The sequence below is a fragment of the Astyanax mexicanus genome, chromosome 14 (genome assembly GCF_023375975.1).
Source record: "Astyanax mexicanus isolate ESR-SI-001 chromosome 14, AstMex3_surface, whole genome shotgun sequence".
Taxonomy (NCBI): Eukaryota; Metazoa; Chordata; class Actinopteri; order Characiformes; family Acestrorhamphidae; genus Astyanax; species Astyanax mexicanus.
The window spans coordinates 30,734,781-30,749,270 of record NC_064421.1 but is presented as its reverse complement, the minus strand read 5'-3'; the positions used below and the strand labels follow the sequence as shown (position 1 = coordinate 30,749,270).

At 38.6% G+C, this 14,490-nt stretch overlaps 1 protein-coding gene across 2 annotated transcripts in view; it reads right to left on the bottom strand.

The window, feature by feature from the left end:
- The window catches only part of ugp2b (UDP-glucose pyrophosphorylase 2b), a 45,925-nt gene that overhangs the window by 12,393 nt on the left and 19,042 nt on the right, over nt 1-14,490 (bottom strand). For both annotated transcript variants that reach the window (XM_007244628.4, XM_022672771.2), the window contains exon 4: nt 2,006-2,191. In XM_007244628.4, coding sequence (XP_007244690.3) covers nt 2,006-2,191 — 186 coding nt within the window. The remainder of the gene's footprint in view (nt 1-2,005; nt 2,192-14,490) is intronic.

Genomic DNA, 14,490 nt, shown 5'->3' with positions numbered 1-14,490 from the left:
TAAGTCTAACAAGTCACTAATGGTGAAGGTAATACGAGTATTAATATAATAATATTATGGTAACAAAATATATTTACACATTAATTAATTGACCATTTTGTATTAGTTACTAAATAATAAATCAGTAATTGTAGAGGTAACAGATCAGTAACAAGTAAGAAATTACATAACATATTATATTAATATTATAAATATTATGACAACAAGTTGTTCAAAATTGATCAGTTCAATTTTAATGATAATTTGTAAACATTTATATTTAAAACCTTTTATTAATAATAACAAATTATGTGCACATTTTCTACTCATAAAATTTTTTAAAAAAATTGTAAAAATAAAAAAAAAAGCGGTAGTCAGAAAAAATGGTAAATTAATAGTAACAAGTACAACTTACTTTAAATAAATTAAAAGTTTCTAGTTCTTAATTTGTTCATAGATTACTATCTGGTGTGGTAACATATATAATATTAATAATAATTACCCCAAAAAAACAGTTCAGTAACATCTAACCTCTTTGTAATTTAATTTTTTTATCAGAATTAGAACTCTAGATTTACTTTTTTTTCTGACTACCACTACAATCACAATCGTTTTATTGTTACAGAGCTGTTAACTCAGTTTCACCCCTGCTGCAGACTCCACGCCTGCTGTAGTCCAAAACAAAAACTCTTCCGTTCCCGCCTATGGACAAAACCCGGCCCGGAACTACAACCCCCAGAATGCATCTGCCAGTATCACGTGTTCAGAATTTTAGATTGTTTCCAGGTTGTAATTTATCCATGTATATAAACCCATCTGTTTCTCACTTTTGTTGTGAAGTACTTTCTCTGTTTTTTAGCGATATTCCGAGCGTAATCTTTCTGTCTGTACTTTTCGTGTATGATCCGTATTTGCTCTTTTGACTACGTTTTTGCCTAGCCCTTCTGCTCTTGTTTGTTTTCGTGAATTCCTGGTTTATTGAATTCTGCTTCTGGCTCATGGTTTCGGTTTCAGTTTGTGATTCGGTCTTGATGTTTTTGTTCATTGTCTCTCTGGTTTTGACCCACGCCTGTTATTCAGCCTCATTTTGTTTTTACTTTGCGGAGCTCGCGTTCGGGCACTTTGCGGAGCTCCGGCGGTCGGTTTAACATACAGTTAATATAACTCGGGTTTTGGAAGAGAATTGCTGTATTTCTCTTCTCCTCTCGCTCGTACTTTACATTTTCCGGCACTTTGTGTAGATTCAGCATGCTGAATTTGGCAACCCAAAAAAGCTTCGTGGCTGGGGAGAGGTGGGCGGAGCAGACTACTCTCTGTGGTGTTTTGAAATTGGACTGCTGTAGCCATTTCACACACACACTCTCAGTTCCTACAGAATGAACCTTTAATTTATCACCTTTAATAATACCCACTTATTAGCGAAAAAAGATTTGTTCCATTTTAAAGAGAAATTAACAGGCTTTCCAAATGTATAAGCTTTATTACCAAAAGCATTGTTACCACAAAGAAAGATATCATCTACCAAACACAAATCTTCTTACTTTTTGTGTTATGTTTACTTAGTTGTGGCTCAGTAATTAGGGTTTGGTGGGTTAGATATTCACATCCCATGTTCGAACAGTGTTCGTACCGTTTTCATTTCAGAATGATACCACAGGAGACTCTGTATCAGAATAGTATCTGTGCTTGTTGTGTCCTTGAGCTATTTACTCACCCACTTCTACACTTAAAACATCTTGTGTACACTATGTGAACAAAAGTATTGGGACAGACGCTCACTTAGTGCTTCCTCTGAAATCAGTGGTATTAGAAAGAGTTTGGAGTAACTGAGTAAATGTTTAGGGAAGGCTAATTTCTACTAGATTTCGGGGGACTGTTGTGAGGGTCTGATTGCATTCAGTGTCAAGATAACTGATGCAGCTTAAAGTAGCAGAATGCATTTATTTGAAACGGCATCCACAAACCTTTGGACATGTTGTGCAACTTGTGTAACAGCATCAATGAGGGAAGTGGAACAGTGTCCTACCTCAATCTGCTGGACAGTGAGGTCCAGGAAAGTGTTTTCGTTTCGGACGCTGATGAGACTCTTCGGCCCTTTGCAGCCCATGCTGGTGCCCAGACCTCCGTTCAGCTTCACCACCACCAGCTTGTTTAGACTGTCCGCCACGTTCTCCGGCAAACCCCTCTCATGGATCTTCTCGTACGGCTGGATCTGAGGGGGGAACAGTGAGAGATTCATCAGCATCAAATGTACAGTATACTGGAGATTCATCCCACTTAACCAAAGCTGCTGATAGGATTTACAGTGCAGGTTGTGTGTTTTTATATCTACTGTGGTTTAAAAGGGCAATTTTGATAAAATTAAAATCATCACATCGCTACTCATCTATCACCATTACAATTTATCTGCTGTAAATATGACTGTTCTTCACTTTAAACAGATGTGCATGATGATGTTGTTAGAAGGTGGGAGGAGCTTCTTAAACTACATGTAATCTGGTTCTGAAGGGCGAGCCGTTTTAAAATCCTTAATTCAAGCCAGATTTTAGCACATTCTCTTTCTCTGCCTCTTTCTTTCATTATTCTTTCCATTTACTCTGTTCATTTCTCTCACTTATCCCTGTATCTTTTTCTCTCTCTCTCTCCTTCTCTCGCTTTCTCTGACTCTCCTCTTTTTGTCTTTTTTAATCTTCTTTTACTTACTCTCTCTATCAATAATCGTTTTCTATTCTCATCTATTCTCTTCATCTCCCTTTTTTACATCTATTATCTTCATTCCTCTCACTCATCCTTGTATCTTTTCTTTCTCTGACTCCCTTCTTCTCTCTTGTCCTCTCTCTTTCTATCCTGTTTTACTCTCAATCAATAATCTTTTTATATTCTCTTCCTATTATTCTTCCTTTCCTTTTCATTCTCTCATTTTCTATCTGTATAAGTTTCTACCAATTTCTCGTTCTGTTATTCTATCCTTTTTATAGAATATCCTTTCCATTTCTCTATCCTTTTTATCTCTGCCCCCCCTCCTTCTACCTCTTTTTCCTCTCTCTCCTTTTTCTCCTCTATCTCTCTCTCTCCCCCTTTCTCCTGTTTCCCAGAATTCTGTTGACATGAAGCCAGATGTCCTCCAAATGAAGCATCACTGACTCAGAGGACACACACACACACACACACACACACAAACTCATTCACACACAGAGAGGTCCCGCAGAGACGGGTGTAGCCTGATTCTTGCAATGACTCTCATTCTGACACCATGAAAACAAACAAACACGAGACACAAGAGGAAAGAGGACAGAGAGCGTATCAAACCACTGATGTACCACAACAGAGGAACAGAGCGAGGGACAAAACAGAGTGAGGAACAGAGTGAAGAACTGAGCGAGGAACAGAGCGAGGAACAGAGCGAGGAACAGAGCGAGGAACAGAGCGAGGAACAGAGCGAGGAATAAAACAGAGTGAGGAACAGAGTGAAGAACTGAGCGAGGAACAGAGCGAGGAATAAAACAGAGTGAGGAACAGAGTGAAGAACTGAGCGAGGAACAGAGCGAGGAACAGAGCGAGGAACAGAGCGAGGAACAGAGCGAGGAATAAAACAGAGTGAGGAACAGAGCAAGGAACTGAGTGAGAAACTGAGTGAAGAACAGAGTGAGGAATAAAACAGAGTGAAGGACAGAGTGAAGAACAGATTGAGGAACACAGTGAGGAATAAAACAGAGCGAGGAACACAGTGTGAAACAGCGAGAAACAGATCGAGGAACAGTGAAAGAACTGAGTGAGGAATAAAGTGAGGAATAAAACAGAGCGAGGAACACAGTGTGAAACACAGCAAGGAACACATCAAGTAACACATCAAGTAACAGGGTGAAAGGTAAAACAGAGGGAGGAACAGAGTTAGGAAGAGGGTGAGGAATAGGGTGAAGAACAGAGTGAGGAACACAGAGAGGAACACAGAAAGGAACAGGGCACGGAACAGAGTGAGGAATAAAACAGAGTGAGAAACACAGAGAGGAACACAGAGAGGAACAAAGAGGGGAACAAGGCACAGAACAGAGTGAGGATTAAAACAGAGTGAGGAACAGAGCGAGGAACAGAGTGAAGAACAGAGTGAGGAACAGAGTGTGGAACAGAGTGTGGAACAGAGTGTGGAACAGAGTGTGGAACAGAGTGAGGAATAAAACAGAGTGAGGAATAAAACAGAGCAAAAAATAGAGTGAGGAACATAGTGAGGAACAGAGTGAGAAACAGAGCAAGGAACACAGTGAGGAACATAGTGAGGAATAGAGCAAAGAATAGAGTGAGGAACACAGAAAGGATCAAAGTGAGGAACAAACAGAGGAACAGAGCATGGAACAGAGTGAGGAACAGAGTAAGGAACACAGTAAGAAACAGAGTGAAAAACAGAGTGAGGAATAGAAGAACAGGATATGTTGTGTGTTTGGTGGGTGTTGACACTCAGTTCTGTTTACAGTAAGACTGAAATTTAACAGATATACAGTTTTACGTAGTTTTCCAGATGTCATGGTCTACAGTCACCAGCAATAATGAGACCATAAAACTCCCACAAAGTCCTACATCCAGACTAGATGACATCACAGCCTGGTATGTTGGAGGACCTACACCCTAAAAAGCTGGGTTGTTTTTTTCCACCCAAAAGCTGGGTTGAGTCAGTTGGGTGAGTTTGTTCTGAGTTAGCCAAGACATGACTCTGTTTGAGGGAGGGAGGAAAGTGTGCAAATGAGATCTTCTGCCAAGCCACCCCTTTAAGCCCCTGTTTGAGAGGCAGATTGGTGGGCAGCCAGGTGTGAATGACCAACGTACGCTTGCTTTAAACGCTGCTACGTCCTGACATTTAAAAAGTGTGCCCCAGGAACCAGACGGAAAGGAGACTTCAGATCCTGTTTAAAGCCTCATTTCACTGTGTTTGAGAAATAGAGAGAGAGAGAGAGAGAGAGAGAGAGAGAGAGAGAGAGAGAAAGAGGTGTGTGGACACAGGCCACAGGCAATTCTATGTTAAACTGCGTCTTTTAATCTAAAGCAGAATCAGTTCCTTCTAAAACAGATCAAATTCTCTCTGACTTGATTTGGTTCAGCTAAAAACAGTACAAATGTGTATGTGTGTGTCTGTGTGTGTGTGTGTACAAGGCTGACCACTTACTGCTGCTACAAGCAATTTATTGCAACAGAACACTGACAGTTATTCCAGCCTCATATATCATTTTCAACCAAACAGTAAACAGTAATCATCAAATTTAAAAGGCATTTCTATTCGTTATTCCAGCATTCCAGCGACGGAAGAGTTACTGTTCAAAACAAGTGCCTCTTACATCTGTGACATTTTATAAAATGCATTCAGCAAAAAAATAATCTAAAGTAATTGAAAAACTAATAGCTATTAAAACATGATCATAATATGATCAGGACGTATTATTAGATATTAAGGAGACATGCAGGAGTTGAGCACTGGCAGCTCTTGTCAGCAGAGCTTTAGCTTCAGTATGTCATTTAAATTGTGTGCACCAAAAAAAAGATGCAAACTTTCTGCTTTTTTTTTAAGTACATTTCATTTCAGATAAATTTAAGTGACTTCAACTCGGTTTCAAGACTTACATGTTACATAGAGTAAGTAAGTGAACTAAACTTCAGTCAATCCTTTCTTTTGTTAAACTTTACTTAATTTATTTTTGCTGAATCAATCCTTTCTTTTAGTAACATTTACTTACTTTTAGTATACCAAAATAATTATTACATGCCATCCATGTGTTAAGAAATTTCAGGAATTACAATATATTATATGTATCATAAATTATTTGAGTAATATTGTATAAATTACCGTATTTTTCGGACTATAAGGCGCACCGTATTATAAGACGCACTATCAAAGAACGCCTATTTTCTGCTATTTTTCCATACATAGGGCGCATCGCATTATAAGGTGCGTTAAGTGACACTAGAAAGGGTGCCTATATCAAAGTGAACAGGGGTGGCGCCATGTTTCCCTTCCCCCACCGGGGGTGGTCGCTTGCCGGTGGAGCGTCTCAGTATACAAATCTAACTCTTTCAAAGTCAAACGAGTGCTGGATATTAATCTACACAGATTCCTCTCCTGAAAACTGTTTATTTGGGTGAGTAACGTGCTTCAGTTTATTTACAGTAAGCTTAGATTTCCAGATGTCCACTAAGGCTTGCTGCACCAGCGTTAGCATAGCTATCCGCTAGCACGCTAGCTAGTCACCTAAACTAGTAAAGTTAACCCAAACTTAAACGACAGCGTTACACTGAGTAATCCTGCGTGTTCTGGTAAGACAGTGAGATATTAGCTAGCGATTCGTCCCCCGTAGCTTGTTTTAACACGGTAAACAAGCAGATTACAGGCTGATAAAACTCACCTCTGAGAGAGTTAGCGCTTAGCATCTAGCTAATGCTAGCCAGGCAAAGCAGCACAGACTTACAGGCCGATAACTCACCTCTGAACGGTGAACGCTTAGCGATTAGCATCTAACTCTAATAATACTGCTCCAGCAGTATTAAAAGTGCTAAATTTAGAAAATACTGATCTCTGAACAGTGAAAAAGCTAGCTAGCTAAGCGGTTAGCATCTAGCTAATGCTATTGCTGCTCTGCACGGAGTGTGTGTTTACTGCTCCTTACACCTGACGGGTAAAATTTAGATAATACTGATCTCTGAACAGTGAATAAGCTAGCTAATGCTATTTGCTGCTCCAGCCTCGGAGCTGCACGGCTCTGGACTCTGTATAGCACTGAAACTCTGTATAACGCTGCACGGAGTGTGTGTTTACTGCTCCTTACAACCTGACGAGTAAAATTTAGATAATACTGATCTCAGTGAATAAGCTAGCTAGCTTAGCGGTTAGCATCTAGCTAATGCTATTGCTGCTCAGCCTCGGAGCTGCACGGCTCTGGACTCTGTATAGCACTGAAACTCTGTATAACGCTGCACGGAGTGTGTGTTTACTGCTCCTTACAACCTGACGAGTAAAATTTAGATAATACTGATCTCAGTGAATAAGCTAGCTAGCTTAGCGGTTAGCATCTAGCTAATGCTATTGCTGCTCAGCCTCGGAGCTGCACGGCTCTGGACTCTGTATAGCACTGAAACTCTTTATAACGCTGCACGGAGTGTGTGTTTACTGCTCCTTACAACCTGACGAGTAAAATCCATACAAAAGGCGCACCGTATTATAAGACGCACTGTCAATTTTTGTGAAAATTAAAAGTTTTTAAGTGCGCCTTATAGTCCGAAAAATACGGTAAGTAATTATAATTAGGTAATATTTCATGTAGAAATGAAGTAAAGGTTACTAAAAGAAAGAATTGACTGAAGTCCAATTAAAAATAAATAAAATTTTTAAATAAATTAAATGTATTTTAAAAAAGCAAATGCAGAAATTTCATTTTCATTTTTTTCAGTGTGGTACATCACGGAAATCTTTGTGCGGGTCGTGGCCTCAAAATCTACCCATCGCCATTCATCTCCAAGTCCCATTTCCACACTCAGGTCTGCCAGGTATAGAACACAACAGCACACTGCTGAACAGGTAATCACTGAGCTTTAGTAAGGTTGCTAAACATAGCTGGGTAATTTATAACCACTAGCGTATTAGAGACTGGCATTTTGGACACTAAAACACACACACACACATATATATATATATATATATGTAAATAGTGCTGGACGATATGGCCAAAATTTATATCACAATATATTCCTTAATTTCGGTCAATACGATACAATTTCGATATCGATATAAATACTTTGAAGGCCTCAGAAAACTGCTAAGAATCCCTGCAATGGAAATCTGTACACAACTGTCTGAAATTTTAATTTAATTAGTCTTTGAAACCTCCTTTCACAAAAACATTATAATACTTAAGAAATAAAAAAAGTCAAAATAAATCAATGCTCAATTTTATTTGCATATAGCCTAGCCTATCTGGCTACGTGCCTGTGTGATTAAGTCATCACGCACAGACATAGCTCAGCTACGGAGACTGTGTTTAGCTCTGGGGCGAGCTTACACCAGTAAAAAATGCCTGTCCGTGTAAATAATACATATCGATATACCACAAAAAATGATATCACCGTTATTGAAACATTTCTTATCGCGATAAATACCGATATCAAATTATTGTCCAGGCCTATATATAAATATACATATATTCAATGATCTGCAACGGAGTAAGACTTGTCATTGCAAGCCACTGAGTGCCAATCTGGCAACCTATGTGAGCATCGTGTCTGGGAAGCAGTAGCGGGAGGGCAGATAACTCTATCCAGTGTTTGGAAATTGGACTCCTGAAACTATATCACCACACACTCTCTCACATTTATTACTGATTGTATGTTAAGAGTAGTTGACAAACCTCATTTTTTGTCAAATAATTTATGGTTTGTGTTGACTTACCACCCTGTCACATTAACTCGTTTTGTCTATAAATACACTGACATGATAAGTTGTGGTTTGTCAGTTGTTAGTATGTAAATTGGTCATAAAGTGATACCTCAGAAGACAACTTTGGAACATCCACACCTGTATAAATTGTTACATAATGCTCTTTTAAACATAATGTGTAAAATATGTATTATAATGCTTCTATATTTTCATTATAACAGTGGAATGAAATTATCTTAAAATGATAATATTACAGTTGATCACAAAAATGTATGTAGCATAATATCATCCAAATAAATAGGTTATTGTGAGAGGCTAAATATACTGTGTCTCATTAACAAGATACTATACAATGTATAGAACCTGCTGAGAGCTTTTCTATCCTATCTTTAAGGGGTTGAAAAACAAACACAAAGATGTTCAAAGCTAATGAAGCACTGTTTGAAGCATGGGTTGGACCTATTTGCCTGCAGTCTTTTTTCCTGAGTCCTCAATATTGGACCTCAGGGCTCTGTTCTTTAGAAGTCACGAGGTCATCAAATTAACCCAGTCAAAAAGCTACACATTCCAGCCTCACCTACAGAGTAAGCTCATTAGCTTCCAGCCCAACACACACACACACAAATACACAAACACACACACACACCTTGAACCTTTGTAAACACGCTGCATGCTGGGCCTGTGAACTCTATGACCCCAGTTTGTTCAATTACCATGCTACCATGTGGGCTGATAAATCTGCAGGACCACGGCCTTGATTCCAAGCGTCATGTGTTATTAATTAATGATAAGGTTGGGCAATGTTATGTTACATCATAATCAGTGTTGTCATAATCACAATAATCACCACAATTCTTACCAATTTAGCCTAGCATTTTAGCTATCATCCATCCTACTCACTATTACCTGCTAATTTCAATGCTTCTGACAGTAGCAGTCTGAGGAGAAGCACATGCTTCTTTTTACTTGTGTAAAATCAGCATCACTAGCAGGGCTGGGCATTTTTTTTTATTGATATTGATAACAATACAATACTTTTCTCAATAATAAAACAGCAACTATTTTTAAATACTTTGTTAACTTACTTAAGTAGAAAGTTTGCTTATCTATATTTTTATCTGAACTAATTAATTATAATAATTATCTAAAAAAAAAATCTACTTTTTACATTTTAAAAATAGCCTTATTAGTCCTATTTGATTTCAGCTTGTTTTCATTCCGGCTTCTCGTCATTCAGTAAAAACCCTATCCAGATAAATCTCTTCATCCAGAGTGAATCTGATTGTGATTGGAGGAGTAGTATAAACAGCCTAGTATGAAGCCTAGGATGACCTGTGCAGAGACTCAAGACAAACGTCCCAACTAAGTTTCTTTAATAGTAATATTTTAATATAACATTATAGTCATTGTGGCTTTTAGAAAAATGTGTTTTTTTCTCAAGCTTTTGTCCTTAATTTTTTTTACTTTTACTTTTATAATTTGAGTAGTTTTGATCCAGTATTTTTACACTTTTACTTAAAAGTAAAAAGGTTGAGTTGATACTTCAACTCTACAGAAGTATTTTATACCCTTTCTAAACTAAATAATGAATGGGAACATCTTTCACATCTTTGTCAACAACAGTCAAATTTTTTTCTTGCCTATTTTTTAAGCTATATAAAACATAGTAGGTGCTGGTAATAGCTCTTGCTTTCCAAAAATACATTTGCGACAGCCACATTTCACTGATCAGATTTATTTACATGCAGATGTTTTTATGTCTTTAGGCTGGAAAGCTTGTTGTATTTTAAAAAAACAGTTTTTGCATTATTTTACAAAATTTACAAAATATAAAGGAGATGGTATATACATCGCCCTCTATTTGTTTGCCCACCCAATGGGCTAAGTAGCAGAATTTGAGCTGTTAATATTCGGTCAGAGCTGGAAAGCCGCAAAAGTTTGTATGCATTCATTTGTAGCAGATATTGAACGGGTGGCCTGCTTGAGTAAGAATATTATTATTCTCATACAAAAACAAATCGCCTTACACGAGTATATATTCGCAGTGACTACAAAGTGCTTTTGAGAAGACTGACGTCAGTCAGTGAAGCAGGAGAACAAAAGGAAGTTTACCCAGGCATTTATACTAGTAGTAAAGAGAGTGTACAGTTGTGGTCAAAAGTTTACATACACTTGTAAAAAAACATAATGTTATGGCTGTCTTGAGTTTTCAATAAGTTCTACAACTCTTATTTTTCTGTGATAGAGTGATCGGAACACATACATGTTTGTCACAAAAAACAGTCATAAAATTTGGTTCTTTCATAAATTTATTATGGGTCTGCTGAAAATGTCACCAAATCTGCTGGGTCAAAAATATACATACAGCAACATTAGTATTTGGTTACATGTCCCTTGGCCATTTTCACGGCAACTAGGCGCTTTTGGTAGCCATCCACAAGCTCCTGGCAAGCTTCAGGTCGAATGTTTGACCACTCTTCTTGACAGAATTGGTGCAGTTCAGCTAAATGTGATGGTTTTCTTGCATGAACCCGTTTCTTTAGCACTGTCCACATGTTCTCAATGGGGTTTAAGTCAGGACTTTGGGAAGGCCATTCTAAAACCTTAATTCTAGCCTGGTTTAGCCATTCCTTTACCACTTTTGATGTGTGTTTTGGGTCATTGTCTTGTTGGAACACCCAACTGCGCCCAAGACCCAACCTTCGGGCTGATGGTTTTAAGTTTTCCTGCAGAATTTGGAGGTAATCCTCCTTCTTCATTATCCCATTTACTTTCTGCAAAGAACCAGTTCCACTGGCAGCAAAACATCCCCAGAGCATAATACTACCACCACCATGCTTGACAGTAGACATGGTGTTCCTGGGATTAAAGGCCTCACCTTTTCTCCTCCAAACATATTGCTGGGTGTTGTGGCCAAACAGCTCAATTTTTGTTTCGTCTGACCAGAGAACTTTCCTCCAGAAGGTTTTATCTTTGTCCATGTGATCAGCAGCAAACTTCAGCCGAGTCTTAAGGTGCCTTTTCTGGAGCAAGGGCTTCTTTCTTGCACGGCAGCCTCTCAGTCCATGGCGATGTAAAACACGCTTGACTGTGGAGACTGACACCTGTGTTCCATCAGCTTCCAAATCCTTGCAGACCTGCTTCTTGGTGATTCTTGGTTGACTCTTGATCATCCTGACCAATCTCCTCTCGGCAGCATGTGATAGCTTGCGTTTTCTTCCTGATCGTGGCAGTGACACAACTGTTCCATGCACTTTATACTTGCGTATAATTGTCTGCACAGTTGCTCTTGGGACCTGTAGCTGCTTTGAAATGGCTCCAAGTGACTTCCCTGACTTGTTCAAGTCAATAATTCGCTTTTTCAGATCCACACTGAGTTCCTTTGACTTTCCCATTGTAGCTTTTGTAGCTGAGTCTAATCACTGGGTCAAATGAGCCCTATTTAAATGGGCTCATGAGAAGTCAACAGCTGTAGTCAATCAGAATCACTTACAAGAAGTGAAGAGGCCATGACATGAAGCTAATTTGATTGACACAACTCGCTACATCACCAAAATTGACAAATTTTGTTGCTGTATGTATATTTTTGACCCAGCAGATTTGGTGACATTTTCAGCAGACCCATAATAAATTTATGAAAGAACCAAATTTTATGACTGTTTTTTGTGACAAACATGTATGTGTTCCGATCACTCTATCACAGAAAAATAAGAGTTGTAGAACTTATTGAAAACTCAAGACAGCCATAACATTATGTTTTTTTACAAGTGTATGTAAACTTTTGACCACAACTGTACATAAGTTGTCGTTCCATCAAACTTGACCAAATATTAGTGTTTACACACAAATTCACAACTACTGTTACTATAGGAGTCAACAGGACGTCTATAAGTTCAAAGAAGATCAAACGACTTTTTAAGGACTTCTGGGAACTGGAAAAAAACATTCACTGTATGCCCAAAGGTATGTGAACACACCTTAAAACATATGCAAGAATGTAGTTCCTCATGTGTCACAATTCTGCATTAATCAGATAAAATTCCAGAATAAATCATGCTTACACTTCCTAGACTGTAGTACAATCTGCCAGAATGAGCATGTTGATCATCTCAACATTATAGGGCACTACATATCACCCCTTTCAATTCCAATGGTGTAATACAGTCTGTCTGAATTAGTGTTTGGATCAAATGAACATTATAGACCATTATAGAGCTCCCCAGATATCCTGTAGAGTAATACAATTGTCTGACTGCATGTGTGGATCATATGAACATTATAGAGCATTATAGAGCGCACCCTTCTCTTCCTGTAGTGTATTACAGTCTGTCAGAATGAGCATGTGGATCATATGAACATTATAGAGCTCCCCCTACTTTTCGTGTAGTGTAATACAGTTTGTCAGAATAAGTGTAGAATATGAACATTATAGAGTATTATAGAGCACCCCCAACTCTTCCTTTAGTGTATTACAGTCTGTCAGATTGAGTGTGTGGAGAATATGAACATTATAGAGCATTATAGAGCTCCCGCTGGTCTTCCTGTAGTGTAATACAGTCTTTTTGAATGAGTGTGAGGGTCAAATGAACATTATACGGCATTATAGAGAATGCCTAACACTTCCTGTAGTGTAATACAGTCTGTCTGAATGAGTGTGGATCATATGAACATTATAGAACATTACAGAGCACCCTTACGCTTCCTGTAGTGTAATACAGTGTCAGAATGAGTGTGTGGGTCAAATGAACCTTATAGAGCATTATAGAGCTCCCACTACTCTTCCTGTAGTGCATTACAGTCTGTCAGAATGAGCATGGGGATCATATGAACATTATAGAGCGCCCCCTACTCTTCCTGTAGTGTATTACAGTCTGTCAAAATGAGCGTGTAAATCATATGAACATTATAAGGTATTATACTGCGCCCACTAGGCTTACTGTAGTGTATTACAGTGTGTCACGAATATGTACATTATAAAGTATTATAGAGCGCTCCCTACACTTCCTGTAGTGTTTTACAGTATGTCAGAGTGAGTGTGTAAATTATATGAACATTACAGTGCATTATAGAGCTCCCCCTACTCTTCCTGTAGTATAACACAGTCTGTCTGAATGAGTGTGTAAATTGTATGAACATTATAGTGCATTATAGAGCTCCCTCTACTCTTCCTGTAGTATAACACAGTCTGTCTGAATGAGTGTGTGGAGAATATAAACATAATAGAGTATTATAGAGCAACCCTCAATTCTTCCTTTAGTGTATTGCATTCTGTCTGAATGAGTGTGTGGGTCAAATAAACGTTATAGATCATTATAGAGCTCCTCCTACTCTTCCTGTAGTGTAATACAGTCTGTCAGAATAAGCATGTGGATCATATGAACATTATAGAGCTCCCCCTACTTATCCTGTAGTGTAATACAATCTGTCAGAATGACTGTGTCATTCATATGTACATTATAAAGCATTATTACATTACATTACATTACATTTCATTTGGCAGACGCTTTTGTCCATTATAGAGCGCCCACTTTACTTACTGTAGTGTATTACAGTCTGTCAGAATGAGTGAATGGATCAATTAAACATTATAGACCATTATAGAGCTCCCCTGGCTTCCTGTAGAGTAATACAGTTGTCTGACTGCTTGTTTTAAGAGCATTATAAAGCACCCCTATGGTTCCTGTAGTGTATTACAGCCTGTCAGAATGAGTGTATGGATCAGATGAACCTTATAGAGCATTATGAAGCACTGTCTACAGTTATTGTATTGTAGCGATGTCTCTAAGTCCTCTTGGGACATGAAAGCGTCAGACAGATGGTAGTGCCTCTCTCATTTCCAAGCATTATCCTTAGTATTTTGCTTATAGCACACCGCCCCATTTTAATATCAGGCTGCCTGAAATAACAGAGCTCAGCGGCTCTCGGTGGGCGTTTAATAACAACACGGAGCAGAGTGATATTGCTGTGGGCCATAATAACAGCCAGAGCAGGGAAATGAACCACTACATCCTCTGCACCCCACGCTCCCCTGAGTCTGCTCACACTGCATCACTTCAACCCTCAGGAGGAGATCATAGAGCTTTGCTGAGCCTTACTTAACC